Raw genomic sequence first — 15,368 nt, 5'->3', positions numbered from 1 at the left:
AAATACTTCTTTGCCCCACTGTCTGTAACTTACAGTAGGCTGAATGATAATGGGATCCCTGCAGGAGTTAAACGCTCTACCTTGAAGTGGCTATGGCACGCTCTTACAAACTGGGCCACACGGCACCACATTTGAATGTCCTATGTTATCGGTCCGTTTGTTCACCGGCGTTGCCCTGTTTCCGTCCCTGACAGGCCCCTCGTGTGAATAGCGACAAAGTGCAGAACTTTAAGGTGGAGGTTCGAGGAGAAACATTCCTATCAACAGAGGAGAGAAGGGTCATGATCAAACCCTACAGCCCCGTGACGTTCATCCAAACGGACAAACCAATCTACAACCCAGGACAAACGGGTAATGTTTAGTCTGGTTGCTAAGAAACAGGCCAATTAGGTGTTGGCATGTTCTGTAATGGTTTACTCCGGGGCTTTGACCTTTTTGGGCCCCTGACCCCATTTTGACATCAACAGTTATCCACGACCCCACCGTGCTCCCTTTGTTTATTTGAGGCTATAACAGTATTACAATGAAGTATTGTTTGAAATGCATCAGGCAATAATTGTGTAGAAAAGAACACCATCATTGCTGGCAATGCTCTTCCCCAGTCTGGTCCCGTCCACTATGTTCTAACGTCATGCGTGGCTTATGAGGATTGTAGAGGGAAACGGTAGACATCTGAAGAGCCTCGTTGTTCAGGAATGTGTGCAGATGCAGTAAATCCCCCTGGGTTCACTCAGGATATGTACACTGGAATCAGGCTGGAAATCCTCAACCAGTATTTCTGGGAATCCTTGGAATTATGCTTCTAATATTCTCATTGTGTTTGTCGTCTTGGTTCGTTGGCTGTTTACAGTGCTTTTTAGAGTCGTCACCTTGGATACCCATTTTAGCCCCGTCAATCAGCTGGTGAGTTGAAAATATACGATGGACAATAGTATTTAGTTCAGTCTCTACTATTTCAATCCAAGATGCAGAAGTGTCACAATACTGTGATGGACATAGCAGTCTGGTATTATGTACAGCCATGACATGAGGCTTCCATTCGTATAGGTCAGATTGGAATGTATGGGATCATCTTTTCCTGAGATTGAATTGCAAATGTTACATGTGATGTTTACGTTAAGTGACCAAGCCAATCACCTGTCTAGTAGCTGTAGACAGCTATGCTCCGTTTTGGCATTGGAGTTCTTAATGAAACATGACGCCCATCTCTTGTCTTTGCCCTTCACAGTACAACATTGTGGAACTTGAGGTAAGATCCTTGTTGGTGTAACTTTATGTTGACTGTCCGTGTAAAGACTGCAGCATTATGACTCCCCCTGCTAGCTAGGTCCTCATATCCACCTACTGTAGAAGATGGCTAAATACTTCCAATCAGCGTTGTGTGTAATCTGGGCCCTCTTCGGTAGATGAATGTTGCAGATAGAACTGACTCCTTGTCCTGTATACCGTTGTGAACTTTCCACAACGTTGTGTCCTGCTGAACATGCCCCTTCCTATGAACCAACAGGATGTTAATCACAACCGGATTGGACAGTGGGTCAACACTACATCCAGTGGCAACATTCTGCAGCTTTCTCACCCCCTGAACTCTGAAGCACCTGTAGGATCCTATACCATTGTAGTGTGGATTGGTGAAGAGAAAATCTACCACAACTTCAAGGTAGAACAGTATGGTAGGTTGAGTTTCTCTTTCATGCTCGGTAATGTTGCATCAATGCATCACAATCCTGGAACGTTCTGGAGTTGACTGCTGTTCTTTTTATCTGTAGTTTTGCCCAAGTTTGAGATCAAAATGAACCTCACTGACAAGATCAGCGTTGTTCAAGAAGAGTATGAAGTGAAAGTGTGTGCAGAGTGAGTAAACACTATTGGTGATTTGCAATGTACTGTAGTTACAAGGTGATGTCTAACTCCACTACATGTCATTAATTATCTCATTACGTGAAGGCAGACCTGGGTTCAACTACTATTAGAAGTATTACATTTACTTTCACGTTTCAAATGAAGGATTTGAAAATACAAGTAAATAACATTTTATTGGTTCATGTTGCGGGTGCAGCGATAGATGATCAATGTCAGAGGTATAGAATACACTATAAACATATGAGATGAGTAATGCAAGGTATGTAAGCATTATTAGTGACTAGTATTCCAATGATGTCAAGTCTGTAGGCAGCAGCCTCTGCTAGTACTGTAGCTTCATTTGACATAATACACTTATTTAAATATGCATGTGGTCTGCATTAATGACCCATGCTAATTGAAGACCTATAGTGCTACTGCTGCTAGGATCCCTGAGATTTGTTAGTGGCAATCACATGAACAGCTGGTTCTTCGGTCATAAAGCATCTCAAATTAGGATGGCAGTTCTAGGATCAGGTCCCAGCCTGACATGTGACCTTGTTCATTATGATCTATAGTTAAAACTGATCCCGTTCTGAGGCTCTATGAATACAGGTCCAGATTCATTGACCGTGTTAAACGCCTGACTTGAAGCCTTTAGGTCTTATGTTTTTAATATGGTAACTGGATGTAGGAAATTGACACTTGTCTTGTTGTGAATTGAAATCAGATACACGTATGGGCAGCCTGTACCTGGTAAAGCAGGGGTCAAGTTGTGCCGACCTTTGGTGGACAATGCAGTGATACCAATAACAATTGATGAGCGAAATCCACAAGGAGTTCCTGATTACACACCTCCATGCCACAAAGAGTCAATAGAGGTCTGTATGCTTTCCTAAAACGAGTAGTGCTGTTTTTACCAACCTATTACATTTTGAATGGGATTTAAATCTGTTTTTATGTGTGGTTCTGCTTGCTTTTCCTAGATGGACCATACTGGCTGTGCTTCTTGTGTCTTCAACATGGCACTTTTCACAAAGAATGCAGGAGAGAAATTGCTGGGAGACGTGTTTAGTGTCCATGCAGAAGTACAGGAGGAGGGGACAGGCAAGTCCTCATCACAATCATTATGAGATGCATCATGTTGTTGACTCAATACAAACCCTTCATTTCACTTCAGCTGATGGCGACGTAACTATTGCCTAACTGTCCTGGGGTTCCCCCTGGGTTCATGTTTTGGTTTTTGCCCGAGCGCTACACAGCTGACTGAAATAACCATCTCATAATGTAGTTTTGATTTGAATCAGCTGGAGTGCCAGGGCAAGAAACTACAAGGTGCACCCAGGGGGGGTCCCCAGAACTGAGTTTGGGTTACTCTGCGTTGGCTCAAGGTTTTGTAAGAAAGAGCTTTTTGACCGTTGGTGCTGCAGCAGGGTTTTATGTAATGCTGTTTTAATATTCTGTGGAAGCTGCACTGCAATTCAGTTTCTGTATTGTGAAATAAAACCATATTTGTTTTCATTTGACAGGTATTACACTGTCTGAGGAAAAAAATGTAGAGCTCTCCTATGTGATTGGAGAATTCACATTTGTTGACACGCCCCAAATCTATGAGCATGGATCAATTATCGAAGGCAAGGTAAGTCCAAATGGTGTTCCTGTTGCATTGTGTATGCTTGGTTTGTCCTGCTTCCTGAACTACCAGTATGTGGTGTCACTTCATTCATACAACACCCCCCTTTTTCTTCAGATAAATGCTGTTCGATATAACAACACACCCATCTCTGACATGTTAGTCTACCTGTTCGAGGAGAAAGGCTGGTCCTCATATCTACGACTACAGAACCTAACCACGGACAGTCGTGGTATTGCCAGGTTCTCCGTCAACACAACCAGTCTGCCCAAAGAGAATATTAACCTCGTAGTAAGTATGATTCCTTCTAGGTTTGAGAGACTTTATACTCGATGCCAGTGTCTGGGACTAAACAATATCTACATTTTAAATAGAACTATAACTAATTAAACTTATACTCTTTATTATATCTGATTAATAATGTCAATTCATAAGGAAGGATTGTGGCTTTTTAAGCAAGCAAAAAGGGTCGTTAACCTATGGTTGAACCGACTCAACTTAGCTCTGGGATGTTTAGATAAGATAGAGAGTTCCAGATAATGGAAAAGTCTTCTAAATAGTGATGGATGAAGGTGAAGATTCCAGAAGTTAATCTGGATAAGTGTGTGTCTGGAGTGAGTGAGCTAGTGGGTTGGAATAAACTTTTGAACCTGTTCTGTCCTGGTCATAGGAGGAAAGACATTTTATAACCTATGGCGTCATATTTAGTATATAAACTGTTTGTGGTTTCATGGCAGCGAGCTCCGAGAATAAATACTATCATCTAATTTTGAGGAGACTGGTCCCTGTCTATTTTATACAAATAAGAATCTTAGAAATTCTTAAACAGAGATAGGAATTATGACATTCCTGTGACGGGGGAACCAAAACGTGCACCGCTTGGGGTCCCCAGGACTGTTGGGGAAACGATGCCCAGAGGTCATGACCTTAACAGGCTAGGTGGAAGTAAGGTGGATCTGTTACCATATTGCTTCCTGTCATCCTCTCAGATCCCCACTGTATATAGGACGGGCTCAAGGGGTTGATTTAGGATTGGGCCTTTAGTTACTATTCCTTTTGTTCCTTTCCAGGTGAGCGACACCCCACAAGTGGAGTACCCAGGATACAGGGTCCCCTATTTCAACAGAGGGCAACACCTACTCTCGCTGATCCAGCCCGCTGCCCCTGACATTAAACCGTCCAGCTCCCTGGCTATTCAGAAGGTGGAGAAACCACTGGCGTGTGGGCAGGCGGTGTCGATCACCATCCGCTATGCCATCGTAGGGGAGACTGTCCCAAAGGGCTCTGTGGCTGTCCTCTACCTGGTGAGTAGAACCAGGAACAACCTGCAAACCCATGGTGCCTCTCAAACAGCACCATATTTCCTATTTGCACTCCTTTTGACCAGGATCATTTCAGGCCCGAGCCACACTTTCAAAGGAAGGATGTTCCTAAACTACACCAATACTCCTAATCAACCACTGTAACCCAACCTAGCTCATGTTACAAATTGGAATTCGTAATCTATAAATAATACATTTATCAAATTCATAACCTATATAAAATGGATGATGGGCATCCACAAATGAATAGGTGCTAACGTATCATACTAATTGGAGTCCTGGATTTGTTAACCGTGTTACGTCAACCCCGTGAGTCCAGGTTGCAACGTTTCCACTCTTGCTGAGAACTGTTTCCTTTCCCTCCAGGCCTTGTCCAGAGGGGTCATAGTTCAGCATGGACACATCAATGTTACTGTGCAGCAGGACAGTCCTGGTGAGTGAATTTCATGAAGTGATTCTGAACGTTCTGGAAGGTGCTTAATGAGTGACCTGCTCTTGCGTTGCAGTAGCTGAGGGTGACGTCACCTTGACGTTGGCAGTGGTCCCAGAGATGGCGCCGGTGGTTCAGCTCCTGGTGTACAGTATGCTACCCAGTGAGACTGTCATCGCCCACAGCATGAACTTCCCCACTGAGAAATGCTTCAGGAACAAGGTGTGTGTGTGTGTGTGGAGGAGTCTGGCATATCCCCAGTGACTGTACATCACAAACATTGTTGTCCTTTTATGAAAGGTGTCCAGTATTTCCATGCAGACTGTATCATACCTGGAGTAATGGGATCTGTGTCTGCCAGGTGTTGGTGGAGTTCTCTCCCTCCAACGCTGTCCCAGGGGAGGAGAACACCCTGCATCTCTCGGCCCGGCCCGGTTCCCTCTGTGGCCTCAGTGCTGTTGACCAGAGTGTTGGCATCATGGAGCCAGGGAAGAGGCTGGATGCTGACAAGGTAACACGGCTCACTGAAGTGAACAAGTGGTACCACCATACCTACTGTTTTGGTGGTGCTGGGAATACAACCAGTGACTACAGCAGACATGGAGTGGATCTGTTCACTGTAGGGAGCTTTTATCAAATGTGATGGGACTCATTCTCTGGCTTGAGGCCCACTTTCTATTGCCTCTCAGTAACTGGAAAGCACCTCCTTGTTGAACGTTTAGCAATGGACAACAAAAAGTAGTCGTTTCAGTCTGTTCTGTTTGGTCCCCAATGAACAAGGTAATTTCACACCTCCCTGTTGTCCCTTTCCAGATATTTGATTTGTTACCGGTCAAGGAAATGACCTATATTCCCTACGAGCTTGAAGATCCAGTAGCATGTTTACGCGTTCGACCAAGGAGATCCATAATACCACACCCATATGGACCGTCTGAGCAGACAAATGATCCTTATGCAGTTTTTCAGGTAAATATTTCTGCCCTGTTTTCTCAACTTGAAGCCTCTTTTTCTTCTTTCTGGGAAGAATCAGTCACCGTACTGTTACAATGTGTTAAACTTAATAGAATGACAAACTGACTTTTATTACTAAATTGGTTCTGCTATTTCTAGACACTGGGATTGAAGCTAGCGACTAACCTGGATATAAGAGTACCTTCCTGCCTCAGTTACCAGGGGAACCAGTACTATCGCTCCTATGGTGAGATGTCCTTACCAACCCTTATTCTCATTGCCAAGTCTAATGAATCTTGGGTTATGGATGACCTTTTGCTAGAATAACAAAGCCTGGTCTAAACACTGCATGCACTCACTGAGCCCAGCAGCATTCAGTCTATTTTTAACTTGACACTAATGGCCATGTTTTGTGTTGGTAGTAGCTTACAGCCTAATGGCTAGGCCTGGATCGGCTAGGCCTGGATCAGCGGGTCCTAGACTTGAAATGGCTGTGGCTGGTGGACTTGCCGCTCCACCTCCGCCACCCATACAGACGGTCCGTACATTCTTCCCTGAGACATGGATTTGGGACCTTGTGGAAGTTGGGTAAGTGCTCTGCAGAGTGAGGCCGACCTCTGGTGAAAGCCCTCTTAGCTCTTGCCTCGTATCCAAACAGTAGTGGTGTAGATTAGGAACCTGAACCTCTGTAGGCCAGCTTTCTCTTAGGAAAGACCCTTTGACCTCAATGGGTGTCCCTGGTTAGATAAAGCTTAAATGCATTTGTAACAACAAACTGTGTTGAAATGAGACACACGTGGTGGATTTCTGTTTGAACTCTGACCTCTGTATTCCAGGGAGTCTGGATCTTTAGATGTCCCCCTGACAGTCCCAGACACCATCACCACCTGGGAGACTGAGGTCTTCTGCCTGGCCCCCAGTGGCTTCGGTCTGGCTCCTCTGGTGGAGCTCACGGTCTTCCAGCCCTTCTTCCTGGAGCTCACCCTGCCCTACTCAGTCATCCGGGGAGAGCACTTTGAGCTGAAGGCCACTGTGTTTAACTACCTCTCCAAGTGCATCATGGTACGACACTGCACCAGGATGGTTTCTTGAGTTGTATTGTTATCTTACGCCGTGTTCCTCTTTGGCAGGTTTCTGTGACTCCAGCTCTTTCCTCGGACTACACTCTCACACCCTTGCGTGATGTCCAGGACTCCTCGTGCTTGTGTGCCAATGGACGAAAGACCTTCAGTTGGACAATGGCCCCCTCTGTCCTGGGTTAGTCTTCATCTGTTCAAACGGCAGAATGCATGTCAACCTGAGTTGTGTACTGTCACCGTATTGGATGTTGTGTAACCTGCGCTGTACTGTGTGTAGGGGTTTTGAACGTGTCTGTTAGTGCGGAGGCTGTCCGGTCCCAGACTGCGTGTGACAATGGGGTTGTGAACGTACCGGAGAGAGGACGCGTTGACACAGTCACACGGAGCCTGCTGGTGAAGGTATGTAGTGTACTGCTGTGGGAGAACTAACGTTAGGTAGCACAGATACTGCCTCTGAAATGAATCCCTCTCCTCCTCCAGGCTGAGGGAACAGAGAAGAGCCACACCTACAACTGGTTGCTGTGTCCTACTGGTCAGTAATGAATCAACGTTGAATGTTCACGGTGGTTGACGTGATCATCTTCATTCAGCTCCTCTTTGTGTCCACAGGAGAAGCTCTGACGGAGGAGGTGGAACTGCAACTTCCCCAGAATGTGGTGGATGGCTCTGCTAGGATTTCCCTCTCAGTTCTGGGTAAAATAAACCATTGTGTAGTGGTGGGAAGTGACGATGCTGCTGTTTGCTGTAACAGAAGTCCCTTTTTTCTCTGTAGGGGACATCCTGGGTCGGGCCCTCAACAACCTGGATGGACTGTTGCAGATGCCGTATGGGTGTGGGGAGCAGAATATGGCCCTGCTCTCCCCCAATATCTACATCCTGGAGTACCTGAGGAACACAGAGCAGCTCACGCCAGCCATCCTAGAAAAGGCCACCAAGTTCCTCACTAGTGGTAGGAGAGTCCCTTAAAATCTGTCTTGATTAGATGCCAAATCCACAAACCGGGCTGGATTTGTCCAATTAGAGAATTTTGTTTTCTATTTTAAAGTGTTTCTCCACGGTGTACCCTGCTGTCATGGTAACGGCGGAGCTGCATAACAGATGATATCACTGACCCAACACATGGTTTTCTACTGAAGTCATTTGATGGTAGAATATTGACACTGTCTCATAGCACCCTATTCCTTACATAGGGCAGGACTCTCCGACCTTGTTACTGTCCTGTATGTAGGTTTTCACTCCAACCCTAATCTCGCTCCCCTTCTAATAATTAGCTGGTTGAATGGGGTTAATTACAACTTGGTTGGAGAGTAGCTCTCCATGAACAGGGTTGGAGAGCCCTGATGTGGATATATAGGGAGCCGTTTGGGGCACAACTCTGGGAATAGAACAAGCGCTTGGTCACCGTTGATGATAAAAACCCACCGGCAGGTTACCAAAGGCAGCTGAACTACAAGAATGCCGATGGTGCGTACAGCACGTTTGGACAAGGCTTGGGGAACACCTGGTGAGTACTTGGCTTGTTTTTCACCTACTGGTAGTTTCAATGACGTATTGACCAATCAAATGGCATCTCTGGCATGGAGACGATGGATAGGACAGCTGACGTGTGATGTCATGACTTGGAGCTTGACGATATTATGTCAGGGCTTTTAAATGAATCCACTTCTTTCTTCAGGCTGACTGCTTTTGTCTTGAGATCCTTCGGCAAAGCCCAGTCTTTCATCTATGTTGACCCGGCAACGATGGAGCAATCCAAGACTTGGTTGGACCGTCAACAAGGCCAACATGGCTGTTTCAGAACTTTAGGGAAGCTCTTGAACAACCGAATGAAGGTATTTATATTGCTAATAAACTGGTTGTCTGTTTCGTCAGACCGGCCGTAGTTTGATTTCAACAGGCTAGATACAGTTGGTGTCTTGACATTGTTTTCTAGGGTGGAGTGACGGATGAAGTCACACTGACGGCTTACATCACTGCTTCAATGCTGGAGCTCAACATGTCCGTGACGGTAAGTAGCTTCACTCCGTGGAACCATTTCTCACACCGTCATTACAGGCAACTCATTCAGCCTCCTGTATGAAATCTGTCTTACATCAACTGTCATTTACAGCTTCTACGACGTAGTGAAGTAATTTCTCTGCTAGTAGCCTATGAAATGACAAAGAATGGGCTTAGATATGGAAGGGAACACCCCCCTGAAATGGACAAAAATGAATGGGAAGTTATTGGCACTGGACAAACCATATACACGGTGTCCAATACCGCTCAATTCGGCGTCGTTGATTGCAAATGCCATATGGCAAATGCCAGGTGTAACACTTTGAAAATCCACTGTGGTTTTTCATATTGCAAATGCAACAAGTCAACATCAAAAAGCAACATTTTGAAAAAGTGAGAAAAAAAAATGCAAAAAAAGTGCTTTCTGGATCGTTTTTCGAAATTCTTTTGATTTGTGTCAATTACACATGTATAAGGACTTCATCAACATACTTTAGTCATTTGTTATTTTTTACTTGTGCATATGTTTTGTCCATTTGCAATGTGATTTCATAGGAAGTCAAAAGTAACTTTTTTTTGGGGCCAAATGTCTTAATTTGACATGCTCAAAAATCCTGCAGAAATGCCAAATTGACTGGCCTGATGAACACAGGATGGCCGGGCATTGATCGCTCGTTGTGTTGATTTCATTATTGGTTTATGTTTTCTCACTTTTGCAAATTCACTGTGCATTTGCAATATGGTTCAATGGGCATTTACCATCACGAATTTGTCATGCTAAAAAAATCCTGCAGGAATGCAAAATTGATGGCTGGGCAGTGATTCTGGTACCTCACTGTTTAAACATATTGCAAATGGACAGTAGTCACCAGCAAGTCACTGTCCATCAGTCAATTAGATATCATTCTGACACCAAACCCACTTTTTCCAAATCGTTTAGTAGCCAACTATCTCATACTACAGAGCTGGCCCAAAATTCACAACGCCTTCTCTTCAAACCATAATAAAAACGTAGTTACGTTCCAGCTGCGGGTCCTAGCTGAGGCAACTCAGAATCCCAAGTTTCAGGCTCGATAGGTCATTTGGTGCCCGAGCAAGACCCTAATTGGTGCTGAAAATCCACTGTTTTCCATGCCTTGCTACGGGGTCCTTGAATGAGCTATCGGACAAAAACGTTGGGGTCCGTCTATATGGGCCGAGGCGGTCGCAATGCACCTAGTCTTGCGACTCTGGGACATTTCTAAATGTTGTCATTTTCGTGATGGTCAAAATGAATTGAAGTCATTGCAAATGTACGAGGCTGTTTCTCGGTCCGAGAACCTTCTAGTGCGTGGTGAGTTACGTGGCTCTATCGACCTGCGGTCTAGAACAGGTTTCGGAACTCTAGGTCTGACGGTTCTTTAAAAGTTCCAACAAGGTTAACTAATACAGGCACTGTCTGTCTCTTTGCACCCCAATGGGTCCCTCCTGCCAAGCTGTGTGTGATTTAGTTTTTCTTTGAAATGTTATGGGAAAAATGACTGATTTACAGTTCATGGGGGTTGCCTAATCACACATATGAAGTTTTGAAAAGATCTGACCTTTCTAACCCTTGGAAACAGCCAATATGACACCATTTAAGGCACTTCCGGTTGGCACAGGAAGCTATAAATAAACTCATATCCTGATTGGGGTATGCCTTTACAGAATCCTGAGTTTTAACTGAGTTATTTACGGAGGGTTTAGTGAGTGTTATTTCAGAAAATCACAAATCTCGCAGAGCTCCGCAGCACACTTTAAAAAGATTCGTATGAACACCCTGCAACTGGATCTGTAACTGTTTAAAAAAAAAAAAACATCACCAATTTGACATTGTACGATTTCTCTTAAATTACGATAGATAAATGGCTGGTTCTTTTTTTTATTTACACCAGAGGCTCCTTGACTTGACTTGCTCATTTTAATTTTGGACCTTTTTTCCCAGAAAAATGGCCATAACTCAAGAACCGTTGAGGCCTAGACGCCATCTTGTTCGGGGCCAACTGCCCATTATGCCAAACCTACGCTCACCAAGTTTCGGCTTTGAAATAATTTCCGTTTAGGAGAAGGCCACGTTGTGATTCGTGATGTTTTGTACATTTGCAATATGATTGCTTATGCCCTCTTGTGGGATTTACCGGGACAGCGGAATAATGACAAATTTGATTATTTTATCAAACGGAAACCGAATGTCTGAGTTCGTTTGACTTCCCGGTAGATCCGGCCCTGCCGCACGGCCCGACTCCGTCCGTGAATTTTACAAACGTTTTCGGACGTCTAGTAAGGGACCGTATATTTGCAATATGGACTTTCTCACTAACCATATGGCGACTGTCAAAATGTTCCCTTAAGGTATGTTGCTACTGTAAAGTGAGAAAGGAAATGTGCTGTAGTCTGGTCCCAGATCTGTTGGTGTTTATTTTTAGCAGGGGACCTCTGCATATACACAAATTATGCCCTTTACAAACAATCCCGTTCCTCAGCAGAAAGTGTTCCCTAATCAACAATTTGAACTGCCTGAGGCCCCAGAACAGCAAGTTGAATGGAACCCAGTCCAAACTGATCTGGGACCAGGCTGGCTTTTAATGTGCTGCTGTCATTCTGTGCTCTAGGATCCTGTTGTGGACCACAGCTTGTCTTGCCTGAAGAACTCCACCAGTGATTTGTCCAACACCTACGCTACTGCTCTGCTGGCCTACACCTTCACCCTGGCAGGTGACGTGGAGACACGGGCCCGGCTTCTGCAGCACCTCGACACCATCTCATTTCAAGAGGGTGAGCTATATCCTGGTAGCGCTGTCTTGCCTTGATTGAGCATGCCTGGATAATGGAGTACTCCTAAAAGTGCAAACCATCTGGCACTCCAGATGGGCCCAATACAATAGTAACTTTAAATTATTGTTAAGAAAAAAATACCCTAAAATAGTTTTGGAAATGAATTGGGGAGGTCAGAACTTTGTATTGTGTAGTCTGTATTAGGATGAATAAGCTAGTCCTTATTCTTGTGTGTGTGTGTGTGCTCCTCAACCCTCAGGGGGTCTCCTGCACTGGTCCCAGTCCTCCTCGGAGACCTCACCCTCCCTGGAGGTGGAGATCAGCTCGTACGTTCTGCTGGCGTCCCTCAGTGCCTCTTCTCGGTCTACCTCTGACCTGGGCTACGCCTCCCGCATCGTCAGGTGGCTGGTGAGGCAGCAGAACGCCTACGGAGGCTTCTCTTCCACCCAGGTATACTTCCTAAACACCAGTGGTCTGAAATGGGGCACTAGTACAAACATTGACTTGTATCAGACCACAGGGCATGTGTTCTTCATGTCCAACCTGGTGAGGCTCCCTTCCACTGATAGAGCAACTGTTCAATGTGAGGAAAATAATCAACCCTTCAAAATGGTCTCTTTTCATTTTGAACTGATTGTCCTGTGGTGTGCATGTCTAGGACACGGTGGTGGCCCTCCAGGCCCTGGCTCTCTACTCCACCAGGGTGTTCAGTAGAGGAGGAGCCAGCACAGTGACTGTAAGGTCTCCCAGTGGGGACCGGTGCCTCTTCCATGTGAACCAAAACAACAAGCTTCTGTACCAGGAGAGGGCGCTGCAGGACACAGAAGGGAAGTACAGCGTTGAAGTGCAGGGCAGTGCTTGTGCCTCAGTGCAGGTCAGTGAATATGCATCTCTCCTCCAGTCCTGTGGCGCAAGATGCACTTTAATACACATTACAGGGAAGCTGTTTCTTCTGGCTCATAAAATGTTTGTATTCGGACAGGATGGTTTCCCTGACTTCCTCTTCTCTATCCCAGGTGGTGCTCCGCTACAACGTCCCTACTCCTACCAGAAGCACAACGCTCAGTATCCAGGTGACTCCAGAGGTGGACTGCAACAGGACGTCTTTGAGACCCAGAGTCACGCTGAAGCTCCAGTCTCTGTAAGAATGAAGGACATATTTGTATGAATTATTTGAAATGTGTCATCTTGGAGCGTGATCTGCAGAATGGGTTTGACCAAAATGAATTAGTGCTATACCTGTGCATAGGTTATTGACCTTCTGGTTGGTACCTCGGCTTGGATCAGTCAGAATGCTTATCTGGTCTTTATGGCTAAAATAATCCAAGCATTTGATTATGAAAATCAGTTGTCAATCATCTTTCTCAGATATCATGGAAAGGAGCTCACCACCAATATGATTATAGTGGATTTGAAAATGCTCTCTGGGTTTTCTCCAGATCCAGACTCTTTGGGGAGGGTGAGTTGTTGGGCCCTTTATCCATGGAGGTCTTGCCTCATCTGTGTCCTTTTGTTTAAGGATGACGGTTCTTTGTTCATGCAATATCAATGACTTGTCTTCACAGCTGAGGGGTTCAAGTCAAGTGGCTCGTGTTGATATCAAAGATGACCATGTGTTAATGTACTTGACAGAGGTGAGGTGAAAACCATTCACATGGCGCTTCATTTAAACATAATATATTTTGATGTACAGTAACTTCTGCTTTGATCATTTAATGACCCGTATGTTTGTTTTTCTCCCAACAGCTGACATCACTTCCTTTCCGCATCACCCTGGACATCATACAGGAGCTCCCAGTACAGAATCTAAAGCCAGCAGTGGTCAAGATCTATGACTACTACCAGCCAAGTAAGTTACTCTACTAGCCCCTCTTCTGAGGAACATTTGGTCAACTTGTTTTCATTTACTGAGACGAAGCTGTCTTGTGGTTACAGGTGACCAGGCTGAGACAGAATACGTCTTCCCTTGCAAGTAGGGGTTCCAAACTGGTGAGCTACTTGAAATCTGTAGTTATTGGTGATGAATTGTGTACTATACATGATTTTAGGGAGCCAGTCTTCCTTTAATCTAAATGCTGGTCAGTTTGCTAAAGGATTCATTAAATGTCTTTGCTCCTTGACAGATGGAAGAAGATGTCACACCTGCAACCCTTGAGACGTCTTTCAAGTGCTGAAGTAAAACTATGGATCTGGAAATAAAGTGTTTCATTAGAACCCCTTTCTGGAGCCTTTTGTCTTTGAGTATTGAGGCAGTGGTGTTCATCCTGGGGTACATTTTAAGGAATGTGATTGGGTCCAGTAAACAGAGCAGCTCTCTGGAGGTGTAGTTTCCATCTGTGCTGTTAATCAGGGTCGCCAACTGTACAAAAGTGTATGCAACTTTGGGTTCTCATCTCTTTTGTTCCTCAGTCTGTGACATGAAGCCCTGGTTCTTTGGGAACAAAACATTAGTGGCGGTTATTGTTTGAGATCATTTGAGAATTTTGATTGAACATTTATTGGTTTATTAGCTTTGGTGTTGTGAGAATTTCTCATCAAAATAAATGGGGTCCACAGAAATTTGGTCCAAAAATGGTGTCCCCGCTAAAGAAGTTAATACCACTGGGCTAGTAGGAGTTACCACCCTATTTCTAGTACCGCTCATTTCAAATCAGTCAAGGGAAGTGGCAAGGAGAGAATTAGAACAAGGTCCCTACATCTCTAAAGGGATTCTACCCCCTTCTGTCGTATCATGTCGAAGGTTGTGGCTTGGACTTCCTCTTTCTGGGCAGCAGAGGAGGGGAGAGGGTCGTAGACAGAGGTTCCTCTTTGACCGGTGGGGCTGAGGAGGAGGAGGAGGGGGGTGGTAACCCCAAATCAGGCTCCAGCTTGACCCTGGAGTGGTGAGCGAGGGGACCCAACTTTAGGCTTCTTGGCTGGGGAGGCTTGATGGGTGGCGGGGCAGCTGTGCTGTGAGGATTGACAGGTAGACACACCTGTTGACCAAACCCCACCAGCAACCAGTTGATCTCACTCCATAGATCCCTGTGTCTGGGAAGAGAGGAAGATCATCAATCGCCGTCTTCATCAAAATCATGTCGGACAGAAGGCAAAATGTTTCTTTCCTGCTGTAAGGGATCTGATTGGTCAGTGACCGGTGTCGTGTCTTTGTCATAAAATTGAAGACTTAGTTTTTTATCAAAGATTCTCCGTAATTAGTATTAAGCGACTAAACTGATTAATCATGAAACTAACTAGGCAGTCGGGGGAACCAAGGAAAATATTCAGATTACAAAGTTATAATTTCCTAAACTTTTCGGATATTTTATATCTGATCAATT

General features: G+C 45.0%; 1 protein-coding gene across 4 annotated transcripts; it reads left to right on the top strand.

Moving 5' to 3' along the window:
* The first annotated feature begins 185 nt into the window (after window positions 1-185).
* On the top strand, window positions 186-14,267 carry LOC116367854 (alpha-2-macroglobulin-like). 4 transcript variants are annotated; one of them, XM_031819032.1, is made up of 34 exons: window positions 186-351; window positions 851-903; window positions 1,229-1,249; window positions 1,508-1,673; window positions 1,770-1,854; window positions 2,573-2,723; window positions 2,829-2,949; window positions 3,372-3,481; window positions 3,593-3,766; window positions 4,546-4,779; window positions 5,164-5,230; window positions 5,307-5,449; window positions 5,589-5,738; window positions 6,041-6,193; window positions 6,338-6,425; window positions 6,604-6,766; window positions 7,015-7,240; window positions 7,309-7,435; window positions 7,535-7,656; window positions 7,738-7,789; window positions 7,867-7,950; window positions 8,030-8,206; window positions 8,686-8,761; window positions 8,933-9,089; window positions 9,191-9,265; window positions 11,886-12,048; window positions 12,308-12,498; window positions 12,707-12,922; window positions 13,065-13,189; window positions 13,417-13,507; window positions 13,614-13,682; window positions 13,795-13,897; window positions 13,984-14,037; window positions 14,172-14,267. In XM_031819032.1, exons 1-33 carry the CDS (start codon window positions 282-284, stop codon window positions 14,022-14,024), a joined length of 4,044 nt encoding a protein of 1,347 aa, XP_031674892.1. In that variant the 5' UTR covers window positions 186-281; the 3' UTR covers window positions 14,025-14,037; window positions 14,172-14,267. The 4 variants fall into 4 exon arrangements, with proteins under 4 accessions (XP_031674892.1, XP_031674891.1, XP_031674889.1 ...); XM_031819031.1 differs by having other exon boundaries at window positions 6,601-6,766; XM_031819029.1 differs by having other exon boundaries at window positions 5,304-5,449; window positions 6,601-6,766.
* The last annotated feature ends 1,101 nt before the right edge of the window (window positions 14,268-15,368 follow it).

This window comes from Oncorhynchus kisutch, unplaced genomic scaffold (assembly GCF_002021735.2).
Source record: "Oncorhynchus kisutch isolate 150728-3 unplaced genomic scaffold, Okis_V2 scaffold1792, whole genome shotgun sequence".
NCBI classification, from domain to species: domain Eukaryota; kingdom Metazoa; phylum Chordata; class Actinopteri; order Salmoniformes; family Salmonidae; genus Oncorhynchus; species Oncorhynchus kisutch.
Note: the sequence above shows the minus strand (reverse complement) of the source record. Positions and strands in the feature narration are given on the sequence as shown.